This window comes from Lissotriton vulgaris, chromosome 10, assembly GCF_964263255.1.
Source record: "Lissotriton vulgaris chromosome 10, aLisVul1.2, whole genome shotgun sequence".
In the NCBI taxonomy this organism is placed as follows: domain Eukaryota; kingdom Metazoa; phylum Chordata; class Amphibia; order Caudata; family Salamandridae; genus Lissotriton; species Lissotriton vulgaris.
Window position 1 is genome coordinate 659,168,899 of NC_141698.1, and position 23,975 is coordinate 659,192,873.

The following is a 23,975-nucleotide window of genomic DNA, read 5'->3' on the forward strand; positions in this document are numbered from 1 at the left end:
TCTTACACTGGGAAGGAAACAAGCTACCGGGGACCGGTTTCTGGCATTTCAGCCTCTTCGGCCCGGCTTGCTTGAATCCTGATGGTGCAATGAGCAAGGGACTCACATCTGAGTATACCCTTCCACGCTTAGGGTGGACAAAAATATTTACAACAAGGGGTGGTGAGGGACAGAGTCTCTGAATTAAACAGAATACTCTCACCCAGTCAAGAGATCAGGGCTAGATCCAACACCGTTTTTTAGCTCACTGCACCATCCCAGTTTCAGAACCTGGCTGTATGCAAATTAGTCTGTTCCTGTCCCAGTGCATGATGGGAACAGGGCAAACCAAACTACAAAAGCCAATTCTTACACTGGGAAGGAAACAAGCTACCGGGGACCGGTTTCTGGCATTTCAGCCTCTTCGGCCCGGCTTGCTTGAATCCTGATGGTGCAATGAGCAAGGGACTCACATCTGAGTATACCCTTCCACGCTTAGGGTGGACAAAAATATTTACAACAAGGGGTGGTGAGGGACAGAGTCTCTGAATTAAACAGAATACTCTCACCCAGTCAAGAGATCAGGGCTAGATCCAACACCGTTTTTTAGCTCACTGCACCATCCCAGTTTCAGAACCTGGCTGTATGCAAATTAGTCTGTTCCTGTCCCAGTGCATGATGGGAACAGGGCAAACCAAACTACAAAAGCCAATTCTTACACTGGGAAGGAAACAAGCTACCGGGGACCGGTTTCTGGCATTTCAGCCTCTTCGGCCCGGCTTGCTTGAATCCTGATGGTGCAATGAGCAAGGGACTCACATCTGAGTATACCCTTCCACGCTTAGGGTGGACAAAAATATTTACAACAAGGGGTGGTGAGGGACAGAGTCTCTGAATTAAACAGAATACTCTCACCCAGTCAAGAGATCAGGGCTAGATCCAACACCGTTTTTTAGCTCACTGCACCATCCCAGTTTCAGAACCTGGCTGTATGCAAATTAGTCTGTTCCTGTCCCAGTGCATGATGGGAACAGGGCAAACCAAACTACAAAAGCCAATTCTTACACTGGGAAGGAAACAAGCTACCGGGGACCGGTTTCTGGCATTTCAGCCTCTTCGGCCCGGCTTGCTTGAATCCTGATGGTGCAATGAGCAAGGGACTCACATCTGAGTATACCCTTCCACGCTTAGGGTGGACAAAAATATTTACAACAAGGGGTGGTGAGGGACAGAGTCTCTGAATTAAACAGAATACTCTCACCCAGTCAAGAGATCAGGGCTAGATCCAACACCGTTTTTTAGCTCACTGCACCATCCCAGTTTCAGAACCTGGCTGTATGCAAATTAGTCTGTTCCTGTCCCAGTGCATGATGGGAACAGGGCAAACCAAACTACAAAAGCCAATTCTTACACTGGGAAGGAAACAAGCTACCGGGGACCGGTTTCTGGCATTTCAGCCTCTTCGGCCCGGCTTGCTTGAATCCTGATGGTGCAATGAGCAAGGGACTCACATCTGAGTATACCCTTCCACGCTTAGGGTGGACAAAAATATTTACAACAAGGGGTGGTGAGGGACAGAGTCTCTGAATTAAACAGAATACTCTCACCCAGTCAAGAGATCAGGGCTAGATCCAACACCGTTTTTTAGCTCACTGCACCATCCCAGTTTCAGAACCTGGCTGTATGCAAATTAGTCTGTTCCTGTCCCAGTGCATGATGGGAACAGGGCAAACCAAACTACAAAAGCCAATTCTTACACTGGGAAGGAAACAAGCTACCGGGGACCGGTTTCTGGCATTTCAGCCTCTTCGGCCCGGCTTGCTTGAATCCTGATGGTGCAATGAGCAAGGGACTCACATCTGAGTATACCCTTCCACGCTTAGGGTGGACAAAAATATTTACAACAAGGGGTGGTGAGGGACAGAGTCTCTGAATTAAACAGAATACTCTCACCCAGTCAAGAGATCAGGGCTAGATCCAACACCGTTTTTTAGCTCACTGCACCATCCCAGTTTCAGAACCTGGCTGTATGCAAATTAGTCTGTTCCTGTCCCAGTGCATGATGGGAACAGGGCAAACCAAACTACAAAAGCCAATTCTTACACTGGGAAGGAAACAAGCTACCGGGGACCGGTTTCTGGCATTTCAGCCTCTTCGGCCCGGCTTGCTTGAATCCTGATGGTGCAATGAGCAAGGGACTCACATCTGAGTATACCCTTCCACGCTTAGGGTGGACAAAAATATTTACAACAAGGGGTGGTGAGGGACAGAGTCTCTGAATTAAACAGAATACTCTCACCCAGTCAAGAGATCAGGGCTAGATCCAACACCGTTTTTTAGCTCACTGCACCATCCCAGTTTCAGAACCTGGCTGTATGCAAATTAGTCTGTTCCTGTCCCAGTGCATGATGGGAACAGGGCAAACCAAACTACAAAAGCCAATTCTTACACTGGGAAGGAAACAAGCTACCGGGGACCGGTTTCTGGCATTTCAGCCTCTTCGGCCCGGCTTGCTTGAATCCTGATGGTGCAATGAGCAAGGGACTCACATCTGAGTATACCCTTCCACGCTTAGGGTGGACAAAAATATTTACAACAAGGGGTGGTGAGGGACAGAGTCTCTGAATTAAACAGAATACTCTCACCCAGTCAAGAGATCAGGGCTAGATCCAACACCGTTTTTTAGCTCACTGCACCATCCCAGTTTCAGAACCTGGCTGTATGCAAATTAGTCTGTTCCTGTCCCAGTGCATGATGGGAACAGGGCAAACCAAACTACAAAAGCCAATTCTTACACTGGGAAGGAAACAAGCTACCGGGGACCGGTTTCTGGCATTTCAGCCTCTTCGGCCCGGCTTGCTTGAATCCTGATGGTGCAATGAGCAAGGGACTCACATCTGAGTATACCCTTCCACGCTTAGGGTGGACAAAAATATTTACAACAAGGGGTGGTGAGGGACAGAGTCTCTGAATTAAACAGAATACTCTCACCCAGTCAAGAGATCAGGGCTAGATCCAACACCGTTTTTTAGCTCACTGCACCATCCCAGTTTCAGAACCTGGCTGTATGCAAATTAGTCTGTTCCTGTCCCAGTGCATGATGGGAACAGGGCAAACCAAACTACAAAAGCCAATTCTTACACTGGGAAGGAAACAAGCTACCGGGGACCGGTTTCTGGCATTTCAGCCTCTTCGGCCCGGCTTGCTTGAATCCTGATGGTGCAATGAGCAAGGGACTCACATCTGAGTATACCCTTCCACGCTTAGGGTGGACAAAAATATTTACAACAAGGGGTGGTGAGGGACAGAGTCTCTGAATTAAACAGAATACTCTCACCCAGTCAAGAGATCAGGGCTAGATCCAACACCGTTTTTTAGCTCACTGCACCATCCCAGTTTCAGAACCTGGCTGTATGCAAATTAGTCTGTTCCTGTCCCAGTGCATGATGGGAACAGGGCAAACCAAACTACAAAAGCCAATTCTTACACTGGGAAGGAAACAAGCTACCGGGGACCGGTTTCTGGCATTTCAGCCTCTTCGGCCCGGCTTGCTTGAATCCTGATGGTGCAATGAGCAAGGGACTCACATCTGAGTATACCCTTCCACGCTTAGGGTGGACAAAAATATTTACAACAAGGGGTGGTGAGGGACAGAGTCTCTGAATTAAACAGAATACTCTCACCCAGTCAAGAGATCAGGGCTAGATCCAACACCGTTTTTTAGCTCACTGCACCATCCCAGTTTCAGAACCTGGCTGTATGCAAATTAGTCTGTTCCTGTCCCAGTGCATGATGGGAACAGGGCAAACCAAACTACAAAAGCCAATTCTTACACTGGGAAGGAAACAAGCTACCGGGGACCGGTTTCTGGCATTTCAGCCTCTTCGGCCCGGCTTGCTTGAATCCTGATGGTGCAATGAGCAAGGGACTCACATCTGAGTATACCCTTCCACGCTTAGGGTGGACAAAAATATTTACAACAAGGGGTGGTGAGGGACAGAGTCTCTGAATTAAACAGAATACTCTCACCCAGTCAAGAGATCAGGGCTAGATCCAACACCGTTTTTTAGCTCACTGCACCATCCCAGTTTCAGAACCTGGCTGTATGCAAATTAGTCTGTTCCTGTCCCAGTGCATGATGGGAACAGGGCAAACCAAACTACAAAAGCCAATTCTTACACTGGGAAGGAAACAAGCTACCGGGGACCGGTTTCTGGCATTTCAGCCTCTTCGGCCCGGCTTGCTTGAATCCTGATGGTGCAATGAGCAAGGGACTCACATCTGAGTATACCCTTCCACGCTTAGGGTGGACAAAAATATTTACAACAAGGGGTGGTGAGGGACAGAGTCTCTGAATTAAACAGAATACTCTCACCCAGTCAAGAGATCAGGGCTAGATCCAACACCGTTTTTTAGCTCACTGCACCATCCCAGTTTCAGAACCTGGCTGTATGCAAATTAGTCTGTTCCTGTCCCAGTGCATGATGGGAACAGGGCAAACCAAACTACAAAAGCCAATTCTTACACTGGGAAGGAAACAAGCTACCGGGGACCGGTTTCTGGCATTTCAGCCTCTTCGGCCCGGCTTGCTTGAATCCTGATGGTGCAATGAGCAAGGGACTCACATCTGAGTATACCCTTCCACGCTTAGGGTGGACAAAAATATTTACAACAAGGGGTGGTGAGGGACAGAGTCTCTGAATTAAACAGAATACTCTCACCCAGTCAAGAGATCAGGGCTAGATCCAACACCGTTTTTTAGCTCACTGCACCATCCCAGTTTCAGAACCTGGCTGTATGCAAATTAGTCTGTTCCTGTCCCAGTGCATGATGGGAACAGGGCAAACCAAACTACAAAAGCCAATTCTTACACTGGGAAGGAAACAAGCTACCGGGGACCGGTTTCTGGCATTTCAGCCTCTTCGGCCCGGCTTGCTTGAATCCTGATGGTGCAATGAGCAAGGGACTCACATCTGAGTATACCCTTCCACGCTTAGGGTGGACAAAAATATTTACAACAAGGGGTGGTGAGGGACAGAGTCTCTGAATTAAACAGAATACTCTCACCCAGTCAAGAGATCAGGGCTAGATCCAACACCGTTTTTTAGCTCACTGCACCATCCCAGTTTCAGAACCTGGCTGTATGCAAATTAGTCTGTTCCTGTCCCAGTGCATGATGGGAACAGGGCAAACCAAACTACAAAAGCCAATTCTTACACTGGGAAGGAAACAAGCTACCGGGGACCGGTTTCTGGCATTTCAGCCTCTTCGGCCCGGCTTGCTTGAATCCTGATGGTGCAATGAGCAAGGGACTCACATCTGAGTATACCCTTCCACGCTTAGGGTGGACAAAAATATTTACAACAAGGGGTGGTGAGGGACAGAGTCTCTGAATTAAACAGAATACTCTCACCCAGTCAAGAGATCAGGGCTAGATCCAACACCGTTTTTTAGCTCACTGCACCATCCCAGTTTCAGAACCTGGCTGTATGCAAATTAGTCTGTTCCTGTCCCAGTGCATGATGGGAACAGGGCAAACCAAACTACAAAAGCCAATTCTTACACTGGGAAGGAAACAAGCTACCGGGGACCGGTTTCTGGCATTTCAGCCTCTTCGGCCCGGCTTGCTTGAATCCTGATGGTGCAATGAGCAAGGGACTCACATCTGAGTATACCCTTCCACGCTTAGGGTGGACAAAAATATTTACAACAAGGGGTGGTGAGGGACAGAGTCTCTGAATTAAACAGAATACTCTCACCCAGTCAAGAGATCAGGGCTAGATCCAACACCGTTTTTTAGCTCACTGCACCATCCCAGTTTCAGAACCTGGCTGTATGCAAATTAGTCTGTTCCTGTCCCAGTGCATGATGGGAACAGGGCAAACCAAACTACAAAAGCCAATTCTTACACTGGGAAGGAAACAAGCTACCGGGGACCGGTTTCTGGCATTTCAGCCTCTTCGGCCCGGCTTGCTTGAATCCTGATGGTGCAATGAGCAAGGGACTCACATCTGAGTATACCCTTCCACGCTTAGGGTGGACAAAAATATTTACAACAAGGGGTGGTGAGGGACAGAGTCTCTGAATTAAACAGAATACTCTCACCCAGTCAAGAGATCAGGGCTAGATCCAACACCGTTTTTTAGCTCACTGCACCATCCCAGTTTCAGAACCTGGCTGTATGCAAATTAGTCTGTTCCTGTCCCAGTGCATGATGGGAACAGGGCAAACCAAACTACAAAAGCCAATTCTTACACTGGGAAGGAAACAAGCTACCGGGGACCGGTTTCTGGCATTTCAGCCTCTTCGGCCCGGCTTGCTTGAATCCTGATGGTGCAATGAGCAAGGGACTCACATCTGAGTATACCCTTCCACGCTTAGGGTGGACAAAAATATTTACAACAAGGGGTGGTGAGGGACAGAGTCTCTGAATTAAACAGAATACTCTCACCCAGTCAAGAGATCAGGGCTAGATCCAACACCGTTTTTTAGCTCACTGCACCATCCCAGTTTCAGAACCTGGCTGTATGCAAATTAGTCTGTTCCTGTCCCAGTGCATGATGGGAACAGGGCAAACCAAACTACAAAAGCCAATTCTTACACTGGGAAGGAAACAAGCTACCGGGGACCGGTTTCTGGCATTTCAGCCTCTTCGGCCCGGCTTGCTTGAATCCTGATGGTGCAATGAGCAAGGGACTCACATCTGAGTATACCCTTCCACGCTTAGGGTGGACAAAAATATTTACAACAAGGGGTGGTGAGGGACAGAGTCTCTGAATTAAACAGAATACTCTCACCCAGTCAAGAGATCAGGGCTAGATCCAACACCGTTTTTTAGCTCACTGCACCATCCCAGTTTCAGAACCTGGCTGTATGCAAATTAGTCTGTTCCTGTCCCAGTGCATGATGGGAACAGGGCAAACCAAACTACAAAAGCCAATTCTTACACTGGGAAGGAAACAAGCTACCGGGGACCGGTTTCTGGCATTTCAGCCTCTTCGGCCCGGCTTGCTTGAATCCTGATGGTGCAATGAGCAAGGGACTCACATCTGAGTAGACACTCTGTTCATCACCACCCCCTTTTCTGAATCGATTTTGGCCACTATAGGTGTGGCAGGGTATACTCAGACATGAGTCCCTTTCTCACTGCTCCATCAGGATTCAAGCAAGCCGGGCCGAAGACGGCTGAAATGCCAGAAACCGGTCCCCGGTAGCTTGTTTCCTTTCTGGTGAAGAATTGGCTTGGTAGTTTAGTCTGCCCTGTTCCCATGATGCACTGGGCCAGGGACAGACTGATTTGCATATAGCCAGGTTCTGAGCTGGGATGGGGCAGTGAGATAAATAACGGTGATGGATCAAGCCCTGATCTTTGGACTGGGTAAGAGTGGTCTGCTCAATTCAGACACTCTGTTCATCACCACCCCCTTTTCTGATTGGGTAAATAATTTAGCACCTTCCTGAGCTTACGATAATCATTTAGCCCTCTCACATTCCACAATAGCGCATTCAATGACTCCAGATCACATATTGTATTTACTTCACTTGTATCAGCCATCCCAACAAAGAGAGTGATAGGTGGCAGACGGGGTATTACCAGCCTTGCAGATCATTCTCAGTAGATCCGTATCTATCACGGCCAGCTTACAGTAGGTAAATCTAGGCAACACATTGCTTGGCATTACTTTAAACTCCCCCCTCCCAAAACCAACCCCTTCCCCAGAACACGCTCCCCCCCCCACCCACAGCCGACCACCCCCAACCTGGCCAGACAGTCCTTGTTCACTCCCACCTATTCCCACCCCCTACAATTCCCCTGAACAATCCCTGAACCTATCCCTTTTGGGACTATTTGAGCCAAAAGCACAAGGGCAGAGGTTACCAGGAAGAGCAAATAGCCATGCCACCTCATTATACTGTTCAAAGCCGCCCCTGCACCATTACCCTTTTAGTGTCTATTAACCTGCGTCAACACCTTTCCTTCAAAAGTCTTCAGTGGGCATCTCCTCATCAACACTACATTCCACCCAGAATTATCAAAGTTCACCCAGTATCTGCAATAAAATATACTCTGTATCCAAGTCTTCCACCAGAAATCGGGTTAACATGTCTTTTGGGGAACCCATATATAATGAAATGGTCTCACCAAGCCATGGCAGCACAGTTCCTGTGAAGGCGCCCTTAGGGTCCGTAACTCAGTGCTTAACTGGTCCAAGGTGCAATGCAAAAGGGGGTTTTGTGTACTCCCCCACAGACTGCATCAGTAATCTAACAAAGAGAAGGCTTGCGCCGTCACAGCGTTACTATTCCTGCTCATCCAGTTGAGTGTCTTCGCCTTGTTCCCCATCCTGACTTCTCGAGTTGTTCCTCCGCTCCTTCGACCATTCCTTTAAGGATTTCTGAAGTTCTCTGGGGTCCGTGAAGTAAAGAGAGTGACCCTGTCTATTAATCCGCAGCTTCGCCGGGTACATCATCGCGTAATCCAGGCCTAGTTCACGAAGTTGTTTCTTGTACGCGGCAAAGTGCAGTCTTTCCTCTTGGACTTTCGCAGTGAAGTCAGGGTACTGGGAGATGTCCATGCCTTCAAACTGCAGTTTCCCTTTGTCTCTGGCCACTCGCAACGCGGCATCTCTGTCCCTGTAGTTCAATAGTTTTGCTATTATCGGTCTTGGAGGTGCCCCTGGACGCGGACGAGGACCCAGCGTGCGGTGAGCTCTTTCCACAATAAACATCGGCGAGAAAACATCTTCTCCCAAGAGAGTAATGAGGAGTTTTTCCACAAAGAGTTCCATTTTCCCGTTTGCGTCGTCTCCGCAACCCCTGTTATGCGAATGTTCGAGCACCTCGAGCGGGCTTCCAAGTCCTCCGACTTGTCCTGGATGACCTGGAGTAGTCTGCCAAACTGTTTGCGGTCTTTGTCCCATTCCGTCTGAGCTTCCTCGACTTCAGTTATACGCCTTTCGGACATGTCAAGGCGTTCCGCGTGTTTGTCCGCCCGCTCTGACATACGGTACGTGAGGGCATCAATTTTGGAGCCGATGGACGCCATGCTGTCCTGCAAGCCTTTCTCCATGGACACCAGCATTTCTCTAATATCCGCACACAGCGAGGTCTCAGGAGTGCTAACCCGCGGCGATGCTTCAGGCGCCTGAGCTTCCGGGCCCTTTGTCCGTCAGTGATCAAACGTCAGCTTGGACTGGGTCTTGTCGTTCTTGCCCATGTTGAACAGACAGGTCGTCCACACCGCACCTGGACTAAGGCAAATTCAGGAGAAACACTCCAGCCAACCTCTCCGGAGAAGTCCACTCCCGTGAACCAGTGTGTACTCCGCTCTGCTGCTGGTCACTGCGCCACTCCGCCGGGAAAGCCGCGCCGAAGTGAGGGCTGGAAGTCCGTTGCCGCTTCGCAAGATGGCGGCAAGGGGGAAGGGGTTTAGTTCCAATAATCATGAGCATTGTTTAATTTTCTCAGTCCCAGGCCCTCGCGCCCCTTCTATTTGGGCACCGGTGCCTGCTTCGTCACTTGTGTAGCTGGGCTCCTGCTTAATATGGACGTTGTGGAAGCTGGAGGCCAAGAGAGCCCTCCCGGGAGCGTCCTCCCTTCACAGCAGTTGCCACGCACGTTTTCCAATAGCCCACGTCGTCGTGGTGTAGGGTCACCTTCGCGGGCAGGGTGAGCCGAGTCGGTACCAGGGCCAATCCCGCCTATAACACGGCGGCCCCGGGGAGTCTGGAGGCAAGCAAGTAGTGTTATCGCAATCTAGCGCGCCCCCAACAGTCAGGCCTTTGCCAGGTCTCCTTCGATGAATGGGGGCCAGGATAGGATATGTGCCCAGGCTCACTCCGCACATCGACTGTTCTTACCCCCTTTGGCTAGCACCATCGGCACCCGGCTGTAGCTTCCTCCTCGTTATAAGTGTCCCGGTAAGGCCGGGCCCGCCGCTGCTCAGCAGGCCGCACGTACTGTTACGGCAGCCGGGCTGCTCCCCAGGAGAGAGCGGGGATTGCGGCCTGGTCCGCGGTGATGCTGAGTCGGGCCAAAACCTCGCCTCAGGTTGCCGTAGGGCGCCGGGAAGGACCTCAGTCGCTATCACTAAGGTCCCATGGGATGAAACCTCCTTCAGGCTCCGGGTGACTCCGTCAATAGAGGATATTAATCAGGTTTGATATGGGTAATGGCGCGGAGCTCTGCTCCTAGATGTCAGCCATCGACGCCGGCAAGCTCCGCCCTCCATTACTTTGATTTTTAGGAAGAATGGGAGATGGTTATTGTCCATTCTCCATTTTGGATCAGAAGTACTTATTATCTGACCTATAATCAGATTTCCCAGGCCTGATTTTCTTTTGCAGCCATGTCCACTTAATTTGCCATTACTTCTCCTGGTTCTGTGGCATCCGCATACTCTTTTAATTGGGGATATGTGTGTCCATTAAATCTTTCACCATCTTCTTTGATAAGTTCTGTGGTGGAAGTATTGATAGCTGCCTTAATTAACAGAGCTATTTTGCCTGGGGTGTTGTGTACATTCTTTTAGTTGTTAGTGGAGCCCTCTAGTCTTCCTCCCTTGCTCTTTTAGATCAGCATCTAGGAGACCTTTCTTGTAGTCCGTTTTATATTTTTCTTACGGGGTCCGAGATATGAGTTATTGGACCATATTCCTGTAGTGGTACCATGAGGGCTGGCACGGCTGGTACTGTTGGTACTCAGGCTTCACCAAAGGCAGTGGCTTGTTCATGGAGAGGAATTTTATGGCATTCTCCCACATCCATCTGCTGCATCTAGCAAATTAGCTATCATCTAAGAATGCTCTACTCCGTGTCATCCCTATTCTGCTACCAACAAATAGACTTCCTCATTCTTCATTCTCTCTTTTGTAATAGTGCTTCAAAGTATCTTGTCTGGAAGCTGGTTCTTTTACTCTATTCTCACCAACACTTAGGTTCATCTACATACCTAATTTCATGTGTATTTGTTATTGGAACAGCCACCGTCTCTGTTAAAATGGAGCTTGGAATGGACGCATTTAACTCCCCTCAAATTTGATGGGTATCTCTGCTTTATCAGCTTACCTTTGTTTATGAATATTTAGAGGCTTATTCTTTGTGTCCACTTTCAACGTTTCCTTCCATTTCGATGTTGTTGCTCACCTTGTGAGGCTTAAATAGGTCTTCCTTCCCTTCCTTTGAATTGTGGGCCTTTTTTCCTCCTTTGGCTCCTTTGGAAGAACTTGCCTGCTTCTCCTGTCATTCCTCCAGTCATCATCATTCCCATGGCACAAGAGACCTCTATGTGATCAAAGCTCGAAAGAAACAGGAAAAAATGAAAATAAAGAGTATCAATTCGGCAACTCCAGGACAACGATCCCACCAATGACACTCCAGCGCTGAGATTGTAGCGCTATATCTTTTTCCCTAACTCCTACCACTACAGTCTCCATTACTTAACAAGTTGTGAGCGAGGATCAGGTGGGTGAGCAAGACAGTAGGATGGCAGAACACCCAAGCCCACGGCGGAACTCATCGTCGCTGCTTGAGGTAGGAGGGTTCCTGCCTCATCATGTTGATGTCACCAAATTAATCTCCTTTGCCAGCGCTTTATGCTGGCCCTTCCTCCTTTAATCGTGTTTGATTAATTGGTTTTGAAAGGCCTACCTATGTCGTGAGGGTTGTTCTAGGGCGATGGCTGCAGCTAAACTAACAACAATCCACACCATACGCCATGCAAGTGGCACATCCAGGTGTAGAGTATAGCACTGCAGCTTACAGGGGTGCTGAATTCCTGTAGCCTGACGATCGAGACATATAGTTTGGGGTCAAGGACAACAAGTTTTCATGTTTATTTTGTCTTTGGGACAAGTAGACTCAGTCCCTTTCAGAATACACCCGTTCGAGGCATGTGGGCTGCTGAATTCATATCTGTGCATAGATCGCCACCTAGTGTTGGGTCCGGATGATTGCACATTGTTGTCCTGGAAGAGTCTTCGAAGTATCACGAGATAGGTGGCTCCTCCCCTGGACTACAGTGCGCATGGGCATCGCCTCCATCCCCAGATTGTTTTTTTCCGCCATTGGGTTCGGATGTGTTTTGGTTCCCTCTGTCGGAACCGATAGTAGTTTTACGATTCGACTTGAGACCAAAAGGTCTTTAGGCTGGGCGTCGGTATTGTTTCGTTCGGGTTATCTTATTCTCAGCTCCGAACGCTTCCTGCCCCTCCGCGTGCTCTCGGCGCGGACGGGCCTACTCGACGCTCCAAGTTCCTGAACATGGAACGGACTCCGTTCAAGAGGTGCCCGGTGTGCACCTCCAAGTATTCACACCTCGACGTGCACCCTGTGTGCAACAAGTGTTTATCACCGGACCATGACGAGGCCAGTTGTATGGCCTGCTCAAAGTTCCGGTGCAAGAAGACCCTAAAGCATTGTCGGGCCGCTCGACTCCAGGCCCAGTTGTCGGCACCCCCTGCGCCCCTGCCGGACAACATCTTTGAAGGATTTGAAGAAGACGAGAATGTCTTTCAGGTTTCGGACTCTAACCCTGCGTCGGAGGGAGAGGACTACGACGCGGAAGATGAGGAGTTTGATGAAGCCGGCGACGAGGTAGGGGACGACGATGGGGCCATTGCCACCGTGGGGGATATCTCGGAGGAGGAGCACCCCCAGACTGATTCGGGGGTCAATCCCCAACATACGGCCCAGGTCGAGGGATCGCCTTCGGGCCTTACCCAAGACCTTGATAATAGTCCAACTGCCCCGCCTCTCGGCCCGGCCGCGGACATTTCTGAGGCACCACTCCCGTTGAAGAAAACGAAAGTGAAGCCATCGGGATCTACACCATCGGTTTCGAAACCGAAAGTGAAAGCTCCACTGGTGGGGCAGACGGCTCTAGAGGCGTCAACACCTAAAAAAGTCAAAATGGCCGACCTGAAAAGCCACGCCAAAATGGCCGACCCCAAGGCCTCGGGGTCGACGCCGAAGGCGAAGGTGGCCAACGCGGCTGCGTCGGCGCCGAGGATGGTCGAGGTCGACGACCCGAAAAAGGCTCCGAAGAAGCGCCAAAGCGACTCCAAGGCTCCGGCTGTGCCGGCTCCGACTGGGGGAGCCAGGGATGGCAAGGTGTCGACTCCGAAGACGCTGCCCCCGGCAGACTCAACTCCCGACTCAGGGAAATCGCTCGAAACAGTCAAGCCCTCTCCAGCCTTGACGAAGAAGGTCGTCGAATCCCTCCAACGGATCTGAAACGCTGAGGTTCCCGTACCAGATGGAGTGAAGCCGAAGCCCGCATCGAAGCCGGCGAAGGCGCAAACGCCTATTCGCTACACCCTGCCGCCAAAGTCGACGCCGAAAGCCTTCGCTCCGAAGCAGGGAACGGACGTGCCTTCGAAGGAGGTGTCAACGCCCAAAGCGTCGCTGGCGGGGTCGAAGCCTCGGCTCCAGCCACTCGCTGAGGAAGAGCGCCGTGAGGTCATCATCGACGCCAATACGGGGAAATTGTCCCTCCTCAAACGGAAAATCACCACGGAACCGGTGCTTGAACATTTTCGGATTCCTCTTAAAAACAAGAAGGACTCGGCGGGCGCTTCGGCCCCTTTGGAACCTTCGTCTCCCAAACAAGTGGAACGTTCTCCTACGCGTTCTAACGCAGGGGAAGGTGACGATGAAGAGGAGGTCGAGTACAACCATCCGGCGTACTCGGATCCGGAGGAGGAACATGAACCTTGGTCGGCCGGAGCCGACCCAGATGACCCGCAATCGGGTCAGGAACCGCCGCTCTTTGCGGCAAAGACCTCACCGACGGAGGACTCTGCAGCCTTCAACGCCTTGATTGAAAGGGCCGCAGCTAACCACGATGTCGAGCTCCACTCAGATCCTGTGGATGTGGACTTTTTGTTTGACACTTTCTCAGTGGCTGAGAAGTCGGTCAAGACATTGCCAATGCTCATGAGTGCTAAAGCACGAGCCGGAGGTCTTCAAGGAGCCCACGCGGGCGCGTGTCATCAACCCTCGAATTGATAAAAAGTATAAGGCAGCGCCCTCGGATCCAACATATATCAAGGGACACCTGCCACTGGACTCTTTGGTTGTATCCAACGCTCGGAAGAGGGCGAATTCACAGACAACTGGTGACGCTCCTCCCCCGGACAAAGAGTCGAAAATATTCGAGGCCTCAGGGAAAAGGATTGCTGCGCAGGCAGCTAACATCTGGCGTATTTCTAACACGCAGGCCCTACTTGCACGCTACGATAGGGCTCACTATGACACCCTAGAGACACTGCTGCAGCACTTACCTGACCAGTACAAGGAGGCTGGGGAGATGTTAATTCAGGAGGGCAAGCTAATCACTAACGCTTCCATCAAATGTGCGCTAGATGTGGCTGACACTGCCTCCAGGGCAATCAACACTAGTGTGTTGCTGAGAAGACATGCATGGCTTCGCATATCAGGCTTTAAACCAGATATCCAAACCACCATACTCAACCAAACAGTTAATCCTGACCACCTGTTTGGCCCTGAGGTGGATGCGACACTGGAAAAAATGAAAAAAGACACGGACACTGCTAAATCTATGGGGGCCCTCCAATCTCAGCAGTTTCGGGGTGGTTCCTTTCGCCGCTCCAATTCCAGAGGCACCTCCAGGGGTCAAGCATCGCAATCCACCCAGTATTATAAAGGCAATACCCAGACCTCATACACAAACAAGGGTAGAGGTGGCTACAGAGGCAACAATGTCAAGGGCAGGGGACGTGGAAACAATAGCTCCAGGTCCACCGCCGCCAACAAGCAGTGACGTCTTGTCACTGCCCCCCGACCACTCAACACCGGTCGGGGGGAGACTCCAGCAGTTCCTGCCCGCGTGGAAATCCATCACCACGGACAGGTGGGTGAGATCTCTTATCCAGTACGGTTACTGTCTGGAACTTACTTCCACTCCACCAAACATTCCTCCAAGAAGCCGTCCTATGTCCGGCGAGCACTTGCACTTGTTGCAGCAGGAGGTCACAGTCATGCTGCAAAAAGGGGCAATCGAGCTCGTTCCACTGCAAGAAAGGGGAACAGGGGTTTACTCCCTGTACTTTTTGATCCCCAAAAAGGACGGATCCCTCAGGCCCATCCTGGACCTCAGGCCCCTCAACTGGTATATTCTCTCGGAGCACTTCCATATGCTCACGTTGCAGCAGGTTCTCCCTCTGCTTCAGCAGGGGGATTTCCTGGCCACACTGGACCTAAAGGATGCGTACTTTCATATTCCCCTGCATCCTTCACACAGGAAGTATCTCAGATTCACAATCCTAGACCAGCATTACCAGTTCAGGGTTCTGCCGTTTGGGGTCACCACAGCGCCAAGGGTCTTTACGAAGTGCCTGGCGACTGTGGCGGCGCATCTGCGACGCCAGAACGTCCACGTCTATCCTTATCTGGACGACTGGCTCATTCAGGCAAGGACAGAACAGCAGTGCGCAGACCACGTGTCCCGCACTATTCATCTCCTGCACGATCTGGGATTCTCGCTGAACTATCCAAAATCTCATCTCCAGCCCGCCCATGTACGGCAGTATCTGGGCGCGACAATAGACACGCTGGCAGCCACTGCGCAGCCAAATTCAGTGAGAATCGCCAGCATCCAGACTCTGATCCAACGTTTCAGACCTCAGCACTCGCTTCCAGCGAGGGTGTTCATGCAGTTGATAGGCATGATGGCCTCCTGCATCTCCATCGTCCCGCACGCGAGACTACATATGCGTCCGCTTCAGGAGTGCTTGGCACGTCAGTGGACTCAGGCTCATGGGCAACTGACAGACCTAGTGTTGGTGAGCGGTCGGGCGTACAACTCTCTGCATTGGTGGAATCCACTGAACCTTTGCAAGGGCCGACCGTTCCAGGAGCCTGTGCCACAGATTATCCTGACGACGGACGCTTCTCTCCAGGGATGGGGAGCGCATGTACTCCATTACACGGTGCAGGGACTATGGACACTACAGCAGAGGAAGATGCACATCAACGTTCTAGAACTGATGGCAATCTTCATGGCTTTAAAGGCATTCAAAGTACATCTGTCCAACAAGGTTGTGTTGATACGGACGGACAACATGACGGCCATGTACTACATCCAGAAGCAGGGAGGCACACACTCTCCGCAGCTGTCTCATCTGGCTCAGAGCATGTGGAAGTGGGCCATTCAGAGGAACATCTTCCTCATGGCGGAGCATCTCCCGGGCAAAGACAACCAGATGGCGGACCTGCTCAGCAGGCACAGCCACCAGATGCACGAGTGGGAGATACATCCATCAGTACTCCAACCGTACTTCCAAAGGTGGGGTCATCCAGAGATAGACCTGTTCGCCACAAAGGAGAACGCAAAATGCCAAAGCTTCGCCGCCAGGTTCCCACACCCGCAATCACAGGGCAATGCGATGTGGATAGACTGGTCAGGCAGATTTGCGTACGCTTTTCCCCCAGCACCTCTTATACCGCTGGTGGCACGCAAACTCAGGCAGCACTCGATGACTCTCATCCTGGTTGCTCCAACGTGGGCTCGCCAACCATGGTACACCACGTTTCTGGAACTCTCCGTGGTACCGCATCAAAGGCTTCATCTCACCCCCAGCCTTCTGACGCAGAGCCATGGCGACATTCAGCACCCAGATCCGCAACAGCTCAACCTGGCGATCTGGCTCCTGAAGTCCTAGAGTTTGGCTACCTCAATCTTCCCCCCGATTGTATGGACATCATTCGGGAGGCAAGGAAGCCCACTACTCGAGCTTGTTACGCAGCCAAGTGGAAGCGTTTTGTCATGTACTGTGTAAACCACAATATTGACCCACTGGACGCTTCCATACAGAACATTATTTGCTACCTGTTCCACCTGTACCAATGCAATTTGGCGTACTCTTCCATCCGCATTCATTTGTCTGCGATGGCAGCATACCTTCAGAATAGGCAACACCTATCACTTTTTAAGGTCCCTGCTATCAAGGCTTTTCTGGAAGGACTCAAAAGAGTCATTCCACCACGGACACCACCAGCTCCGGAATGGAACCTCAATGTGGTTCTTACAAGGCTGATGGGTCCTCCCTTTGAGCCACTGCACTCTTGTGAGCTTCAGTTTCTGACTTAGAAGGTTGCTTTCTTAGTAGCAATTACATCGCTACGGAGGGTTAGTGAGTTGCAGGCGCTCACCATCCAAGAACCTTTCTTCCAAGTACACGCTAACAGGGTGGTGCTCCGCACTAACCCTAAATTCTTACCCAAGGTGGTATCTCAATTCCACATGAACCAAACAATTGAGTTGCCAGTGTTTTTTCAAAACCCAGAGTCACTGGCGGAGCGGATGCTCCACATCCTTGATGTTAAAAGAGCCTTGATGTACTACGTGGACAGAACTAAAGATTTTCGTAAGACCAAGCAACTCTTTGTTGCTTTTGCCTCACACCACAAGGGAAATGCTATCTCCAAAGCTGGGATCGCTAGGTGGATAGTGAAATGCATTCAGATCTGTTACGCTAAAGCTAAACGCACTCTCACAATTCCACCAAGAGCCCACTCCACCAGAAAGATGGGGGCCTCTATGGCTTTCCTAGGTAAAATTCCCTTAGAAGATATTTGTAGAGCAGCTACATGGTCTACCACACATACCTTCACTAAGCATTACTGTGTAGATGTGCACTCTAAACAGCAGGCAGCTGTTGGCCAGGCTGTTCTCAAAACGCTTTTTCAAACGGCTGCAGCTGGCACGGGCGGCCGCCGCTAATGGAGGGCCTGCTATGTATTCCTATGCACAGATTTGAATTCAGCAGCCCACATGCCTCGAACTGCAAATGCTACTTACCAGTATGCATCTGTTCTTGGCATGTAGGGCTGCTGACATTCATATCGCCCGCCCTCCTCCCCGGCGCTTGTAGCAGCTGCAGTATTTTCTTTACACATATTTTCATACTCTTAGCATAGGGCATCACTCACATATGTCACTCCATCTCTGCCAATGGCTAAAAACAATCTGGGGATGGAGGCGATGCCCATGCGCACTGTAGTCCAGGGGAGGAGCCACCTATCTCGTGATACTTCGAAGACTCTTCCAGGACAACAATGTGCAATCATCCGGACCCAACACTAGGCGGCGATCTATGCACAGATATGAATGTCAGCAGCCCTACATGCCAAGAACAGATGCATACTGGTAAGTAGCATTTGCATTTTGGCCGCCAGTTTATAGTACCACATTATGGATCTGGGATGGGCATTGTCTGCAGTTAAGGTAAAATTTGTGTCCATATGTAAATGCGGTTTGAACTTGTATTTATGATTCATTATTTCAAAGACTTTATTTTTAGGATGAGAGCTCTAAGGAAATGTTGTAAGCTCGGACTGCACTACTCGCAGTGGTTCCAGTACAAAATGTGTACACATGTTTGCAATATATATATAATGCTCCCAAATGCTCTCCGATTACATGCAAACATATGTAGATACTTGAAAGTAAGATTTATGATTCTTTACTTTCAAAATAAAATGTTCTCAAAAAAATACACCTAGGAAAAAATAAATGTTTTGCTTAACTACTGTGAAACGATTCAGAAAAGGGGGTGGTGATGAACAGAGTGTCTGAATTGAGCAGACTACTCTTACCCAGTCCAAAGATCAGGGCTTGATCCATCACCGTTATTTATCTCACTGCCCCATCCCAGCTCAGAACCTGGGTATATGCAAATCAGTCTGTCCCTGGCCCAGTGCATCATGGGAACAGGGCAGACTAAACTACCAAGCCAATTCTTCACCAGAAAGGAGACAAGCTACCGGGGACCGGTTTCTGGCATTTCAGCCGTCTTCGGCCCGGCTTGCTTGAATCCTGATAGAGCAGTGAGAAAGGGACTCATGTCTGAGTATACCCTGCCACACCTATAGTGGCCAAAAACGATTCAGAAAAGGGGGTGGTGATGAACAGAGTGTCTGAATTGAGCCGACCACTCTTACCCAGTCCAAAGATCAGGGCTTGATCCATCACCGTTATTTATCTCACTGCCCCATCCCAGCTCAGAACCTGGCTATATGCAAATCAGTCTGTCCCTGGCCCAGTGCATCATGGGAACAGGGCAGACTAAACTACCAAGCCAATTCTTCACCAGAAAGGAGACAAGCTACCGGGGACCGGTTTCTGGCATTTTAGCCGTCTTCGGCCCGGCTTGCTTGAATCCTGATGGAGCAGTGAGAAAGGGACTCATGTCTGAGTATACCCTGCCACACCTATAGTGGCCAAAAACGATTCAGAAAAGGGGGTGGTGATGAACAGAGTGTCTGAATTGAGCAGACCACTCTTACCCAGTCCAAAGATCAGGGCTTGATCCATCACCGTTATTTATCTCACTGCCCCATCCCAGCTCAGAACCTGGCTATATGCAAATCAGTCTGTCCCTGGCCCAGTGCTTCATGGGAACAGGGCAGACTAAACTACCAAGCCAATTCTTCACCAGAAAGGAGACAAGCTACCGGGGACCTCAGATGTGAGTCCCTTGCTCATTGCACCATCAGGATTCAAGCAAGCCGGGCCGACGACTGCTGAAATGCCAGAAACCGGTCCCCGGAAGCTTGTTTCCTTCCCAGTGTAAGAATTGGCTTTGTAGTTTGGTTTGCCCTGTTCCCATAATGCACTGGGACAGGAACAAACTAATTTGCATACAGCCAGGTTCTGAGCTGGGATGGTGCAGTGAGCTAAAAAACGGTGTTGGATCTAGCCCTGATCTCTTGACTGGGTGAGAGTATTCTGCTTAATTCAGAAACTCTGTCCATCACCACCCCGTGTTGTTAATTAACTACTGTGAAAGTTTAGGTACTATTTCTCTGAGCATCGTTTAGTAAAATGTGTTGATGCATGCTAGTATTCCCTAAAAATATTCGTAATCAAAATCAGTGTAACCTTTCAACAAGATTATGGGAAACATAAAAATAAACAAGCTTTGGCAAAGCTAATAGGTCTGACATTGGTTATCAGCCCTTTGCTTTTGTCAGTGTTTCTCTTGTTTTGACATTGTTTTGTAAAACATTATTGTTGTGGGAGCTGCCGGGCCCTCACCATTATAACAAACGTTGGCAAAAACCAAAAAATATTTTTGGTGTTCAAAAGCACTCATTGCCACAGTAGTCCGTGGCACTGGACAAAACTACTTTGTGTACCGATATGCTCCTTGTGAAACAGCAGAATGCTCTCACTCACAGACCGAGAGAGACACAGAATTTTAATAAAACCAAAAGGTCTTGGTTAACACCAAACCTAATTAGGGGCCCGATTCATAAAGAAAGTCACAAAAGTGCACCCATGGTATATGTCCTTGCATTAGTACAGATTTAGGGCTTTCATTAATTCACAAGAATTTACATCAGAAGGCAGGAAATTACACTGCTAGAAAATATGTGTGAACTGCATTTTGGCACGAGGAAATATGCACGTATAGATTTACTTATGTGAAAATCTGTTGAGCGTTTACAAGTTCACTTTCCCTCCAACCACTTTTTTCTCAACTCTAGAAGAAGTTTTACTTCTGCCCTTATCAGGAGTAGATTTCCAACCTTTCTCAGTTTGGGAAAAGATTGGAGAAGAGCTGGTGAAACCCTCTATAGTCTGCACAGACTCTAACGGGTGTTCTAACCCTGGAACTATCCTTACGGCTATCTTCACCCCCAATATGTAGATCTTTGGAAAGGTGGCAAAAAAAAGGAATTGCTAGTATTTTAACCTTACTATAGTATGAGCGCTGCCGTAATTATAGAGGCTATTATCAGAGCTCCTATATAATGAGTTTGCTTCCACAATTTATTGGCACACTGCGTGGCACCAAAGGGACAAGCAGATTTTGCTTTTACAGGACAAGTAGATTTATGAAGCAACCTGTCCAATGGACAAGTAGATAGTTTATTAAATTCCACATACCTGAGCTTGTGAATGTATGCAAAACTGCAGCCACTTTCCCTGCGTAACTCTTGTTTCTACACCCTGCAGCAACTTAGCAGATGTCTTTGACTGCCTTTTTTCTCCCAGACCAATAATGGAGGCTGTACTCCTATGTTCCCCGAAGATTCTGGCTCCATCCAGGACCAGTGTCGACAAATTCTCCTGCTCCTTTGCCCTTCTTTGTGCTTTATGAAGGCCATTTTTATACCTTCCTGAGTAGCAGCTCACGTTAAATAAATATGTTTTAAACATTTGAGTGGTGCACCTTTGTCAGTAACATGACAACATAGCCCTTTCAGTCTGGCCACCCATTCTGTGAGGACCTTGAGTTTTCATAAATTGGAGAGCAGGTTGTTTTCCACTTGTACTTTCTGTCAGTGAACACGCTCATACTTTGTTCACCGACACTGAATTTTTATTCAAACGTTTTGTTGAGCAGTTAAAACATCACGTTTCCAAGATGTCCTAATTTTTGGTGAGTTAAATACATGCACATTAAAAAATCACACAGATGTTATGTCAAACTGCAGAAATATAGTTCAAAATTTGTGAAGCCGTTTGAAATTATAGTTACACTAACTGATTTTAAAACTTCTAGAAAAAAGTGAGGGAATTCTCTCGGATCTTTGTGTTTTATCCCTACTCTCATTAAGTTTTTAACTCAATAATGTAAATGTGGATTTTCAAATGTAAGTGTTCAAAGATTCAAAAATTGATAAATTCTTTCATGTACAATGGATTGAACATAAAAAATAAGTGAAATGCGGGGCTGAGCGCACAAAGAACAGTGTGAAATGTAATACAAAATGCTGATTTTCAGGAAACTATTCTTTCAACGTGTACCTATTAACAGACATAATTTTCTCGATGCAGGATTCAGATCTTCACTGCCTTCACAGAGGAGTTTCTGGCTGCACCTTTCACAGATCAGATATTCAATTTCATCATTCCAGCGCTGGCTGATATACAGATTGCCTTCCCTTATGAATTCTTTCTGAATGCACTTTTAACGTCTGAAAGCCAGCTTTCAAGAAAAAGGGATAAAGCACCCTGGCTTTTTTATTTTGTTTTAAGAGTTGGGGAAACATATTTAGGTAAGATTTTTTTTGTATATTTACTTATGTTAAATTTTCCCATAGTTGTGAACTTTCATTCAACAGCCATCTCCATCGTACCACCTTCACTTGAAGCTCAATTGACAGCCTGTCACTTCTCTTCTATTGGCCTTGTTAAAGAATGCAACCACATTTATTGAGCATTCGGCTGAGAATAGTAGCAGTGGACCAAGATATCGGGCTAAAGCTCAGGTTCTGCATCTCTTTCTCATTTTGGCCACTCCCACTGCCCTCAGTGAGTGGTCGAATCAGCCTGGTTAAACCAGAGTAAAATTCCCATATAGGCTGTGCACTGCAGAGGTGGGCTACAGGGCCTGTCTAAACTTCTGCCTCCTGCTCAGGGTAGTCCACAGAGTGCATTTATTAGGTCTTTACAATGAACAGTAACAGTGACACGAACTGCCCATGTGGTATGCAAGTCTGCATCATAGAGAAGTGGTAACAACAGATGAATGCAGGACGTGGGGAATTTAATAAGCAAGTGAGCGACATGAAATACATGTTGAACGGATAAACAGTCGATAGCATATCGATCATGTGCCCAGATTAGTAGTAGTTGGGGCTTGTTCATAGACTGGAGGAGAAAGGAAAAAGGGAAAGGGGTGGATGGAGTAGGACCAGGGCACTGTTAGTCAGAGTTTGTGAGTAAGTACAATGGGTGCGACAAACATGCAGAGTTAATGGCATCGAAGTTGGTGTTATGGTGGGAAGGGTCCCTGTGTACAATGGAGGGGATCAGCAAGCCCAATTTTGTCTTGGCCAGCGGGCAGAAGACATCGAAAAGGTGATGCCTAGGGCAAGGGGATTCCTGGTGAGGACGCAGCAAGTCTGGGTTCACAGGGGTAGGTCGTCATTGTGAGAAGTTGGCCTGATATATGATGCTCACTAGTTCTAGTGATCACCTTGTATCAGTCCAAACAACCCTTATGGTGATTGGTTGTAAGTCAACCTTATAGACCAGCTATCCTAATGGTAGCATGGACGAAGCAGTCTTAGGCTAAACTCTTTTGGCATGTGAAGCCAGCTGTTTTACCACATATAACCCCTTGAATACCAAATGAAAGGACACCACACAGGTAGTTATGAAAATAAACACGATATTTATTAACTAACAAACACCTCTGAACTCTTTGAGATCAGAGGGCTAAGCACATGACAAGACTCTTCAGAAAAATACGTTTAAGTTGCACAGTTACAATGTTACCCTAGGGGCACAACAAACCATATACTAAGTAAGTGGAATGTGAAAGTCGATAGAAGGAATGGAGCTGTCCAGAGGATGTAGGATCGCTGGGACCACACTACCCTAACTTTAGGTAAGTAATAAGAGGCCCACTGAGCGCGTGTGCAGAGTGTGAACTCGCATGCGAGATGCGTAACAACGTCTATGTTCAAGTAAAAGGTGAGTACGGACAATCCTGACTAGTTAGGACTAAAACGACTGTGGAAGTGGACACTAGGAGAGTCAATCTACCCTTGAGCACCGAAATGCTCTTGTTACCTCACCCACAGGCTGCGGGTGCATAGGTGAGAAGTCGTGTCGGGTTCCGGCGTTTAAGTCTATGGAGCCTGGAAGAAAAGATGCTGCAGGCGACCAGGAGGAAGATGTCCGGTGTGATCCAAGGGTGGATCAGTGAAGAGGAGAACCTGAAAGCAGAGGGGACAATGTTCAAAGTCACTAGCCAGTGACTGGAGTGGAACCAGGAGTGGAACCAGATGTCGTTGTCGCTATCAGGTGAAGAGTGGACGCTTGTCTCTGCAGCCACGTGGACCAGGTGGTGTCTTAGACGACCAGGATGGAGGCACGAGCTGTCCCACGCAGGTTCTCGCTGTCGGTGGTGTCGGATCCGGATTTGGAGTCAACAGGCCTTGGCTAAGGCAACCCACGCAGTGAGTGGAAACGGTGTCTGGAGTGGATCAGGAGGGTCCGGGGTACTTCTCCTTTGC

General features: G+C 48.9%; 1 protein-coding gene across 4 annotated transcripts in view; it reads left to right on the forward strand.

Moving 5' to 3' along the window:
* Positions 1-23,975, forward strand: part of UBE3C (ubiquitin protein ligase E3C) — a 1,218,167-nt gene that overhangs the window by 369,786 nt on the left and 824,406 nt on the right. For all 4 annotated transcript variants that reach the window (XM_086941492.1, XM_086941495.1, XM_086941493.1 and 1 more), the window contains one exon: positions 21,787-22,007. In XM_086941492.1, coding sequence (XP_086797618.1) covers positions 21,787-22,007 — 221 coding nt within the window. The remainder of the gene's footprint in view (positions 1-21,786; positions 22,008-23,975) is intronic.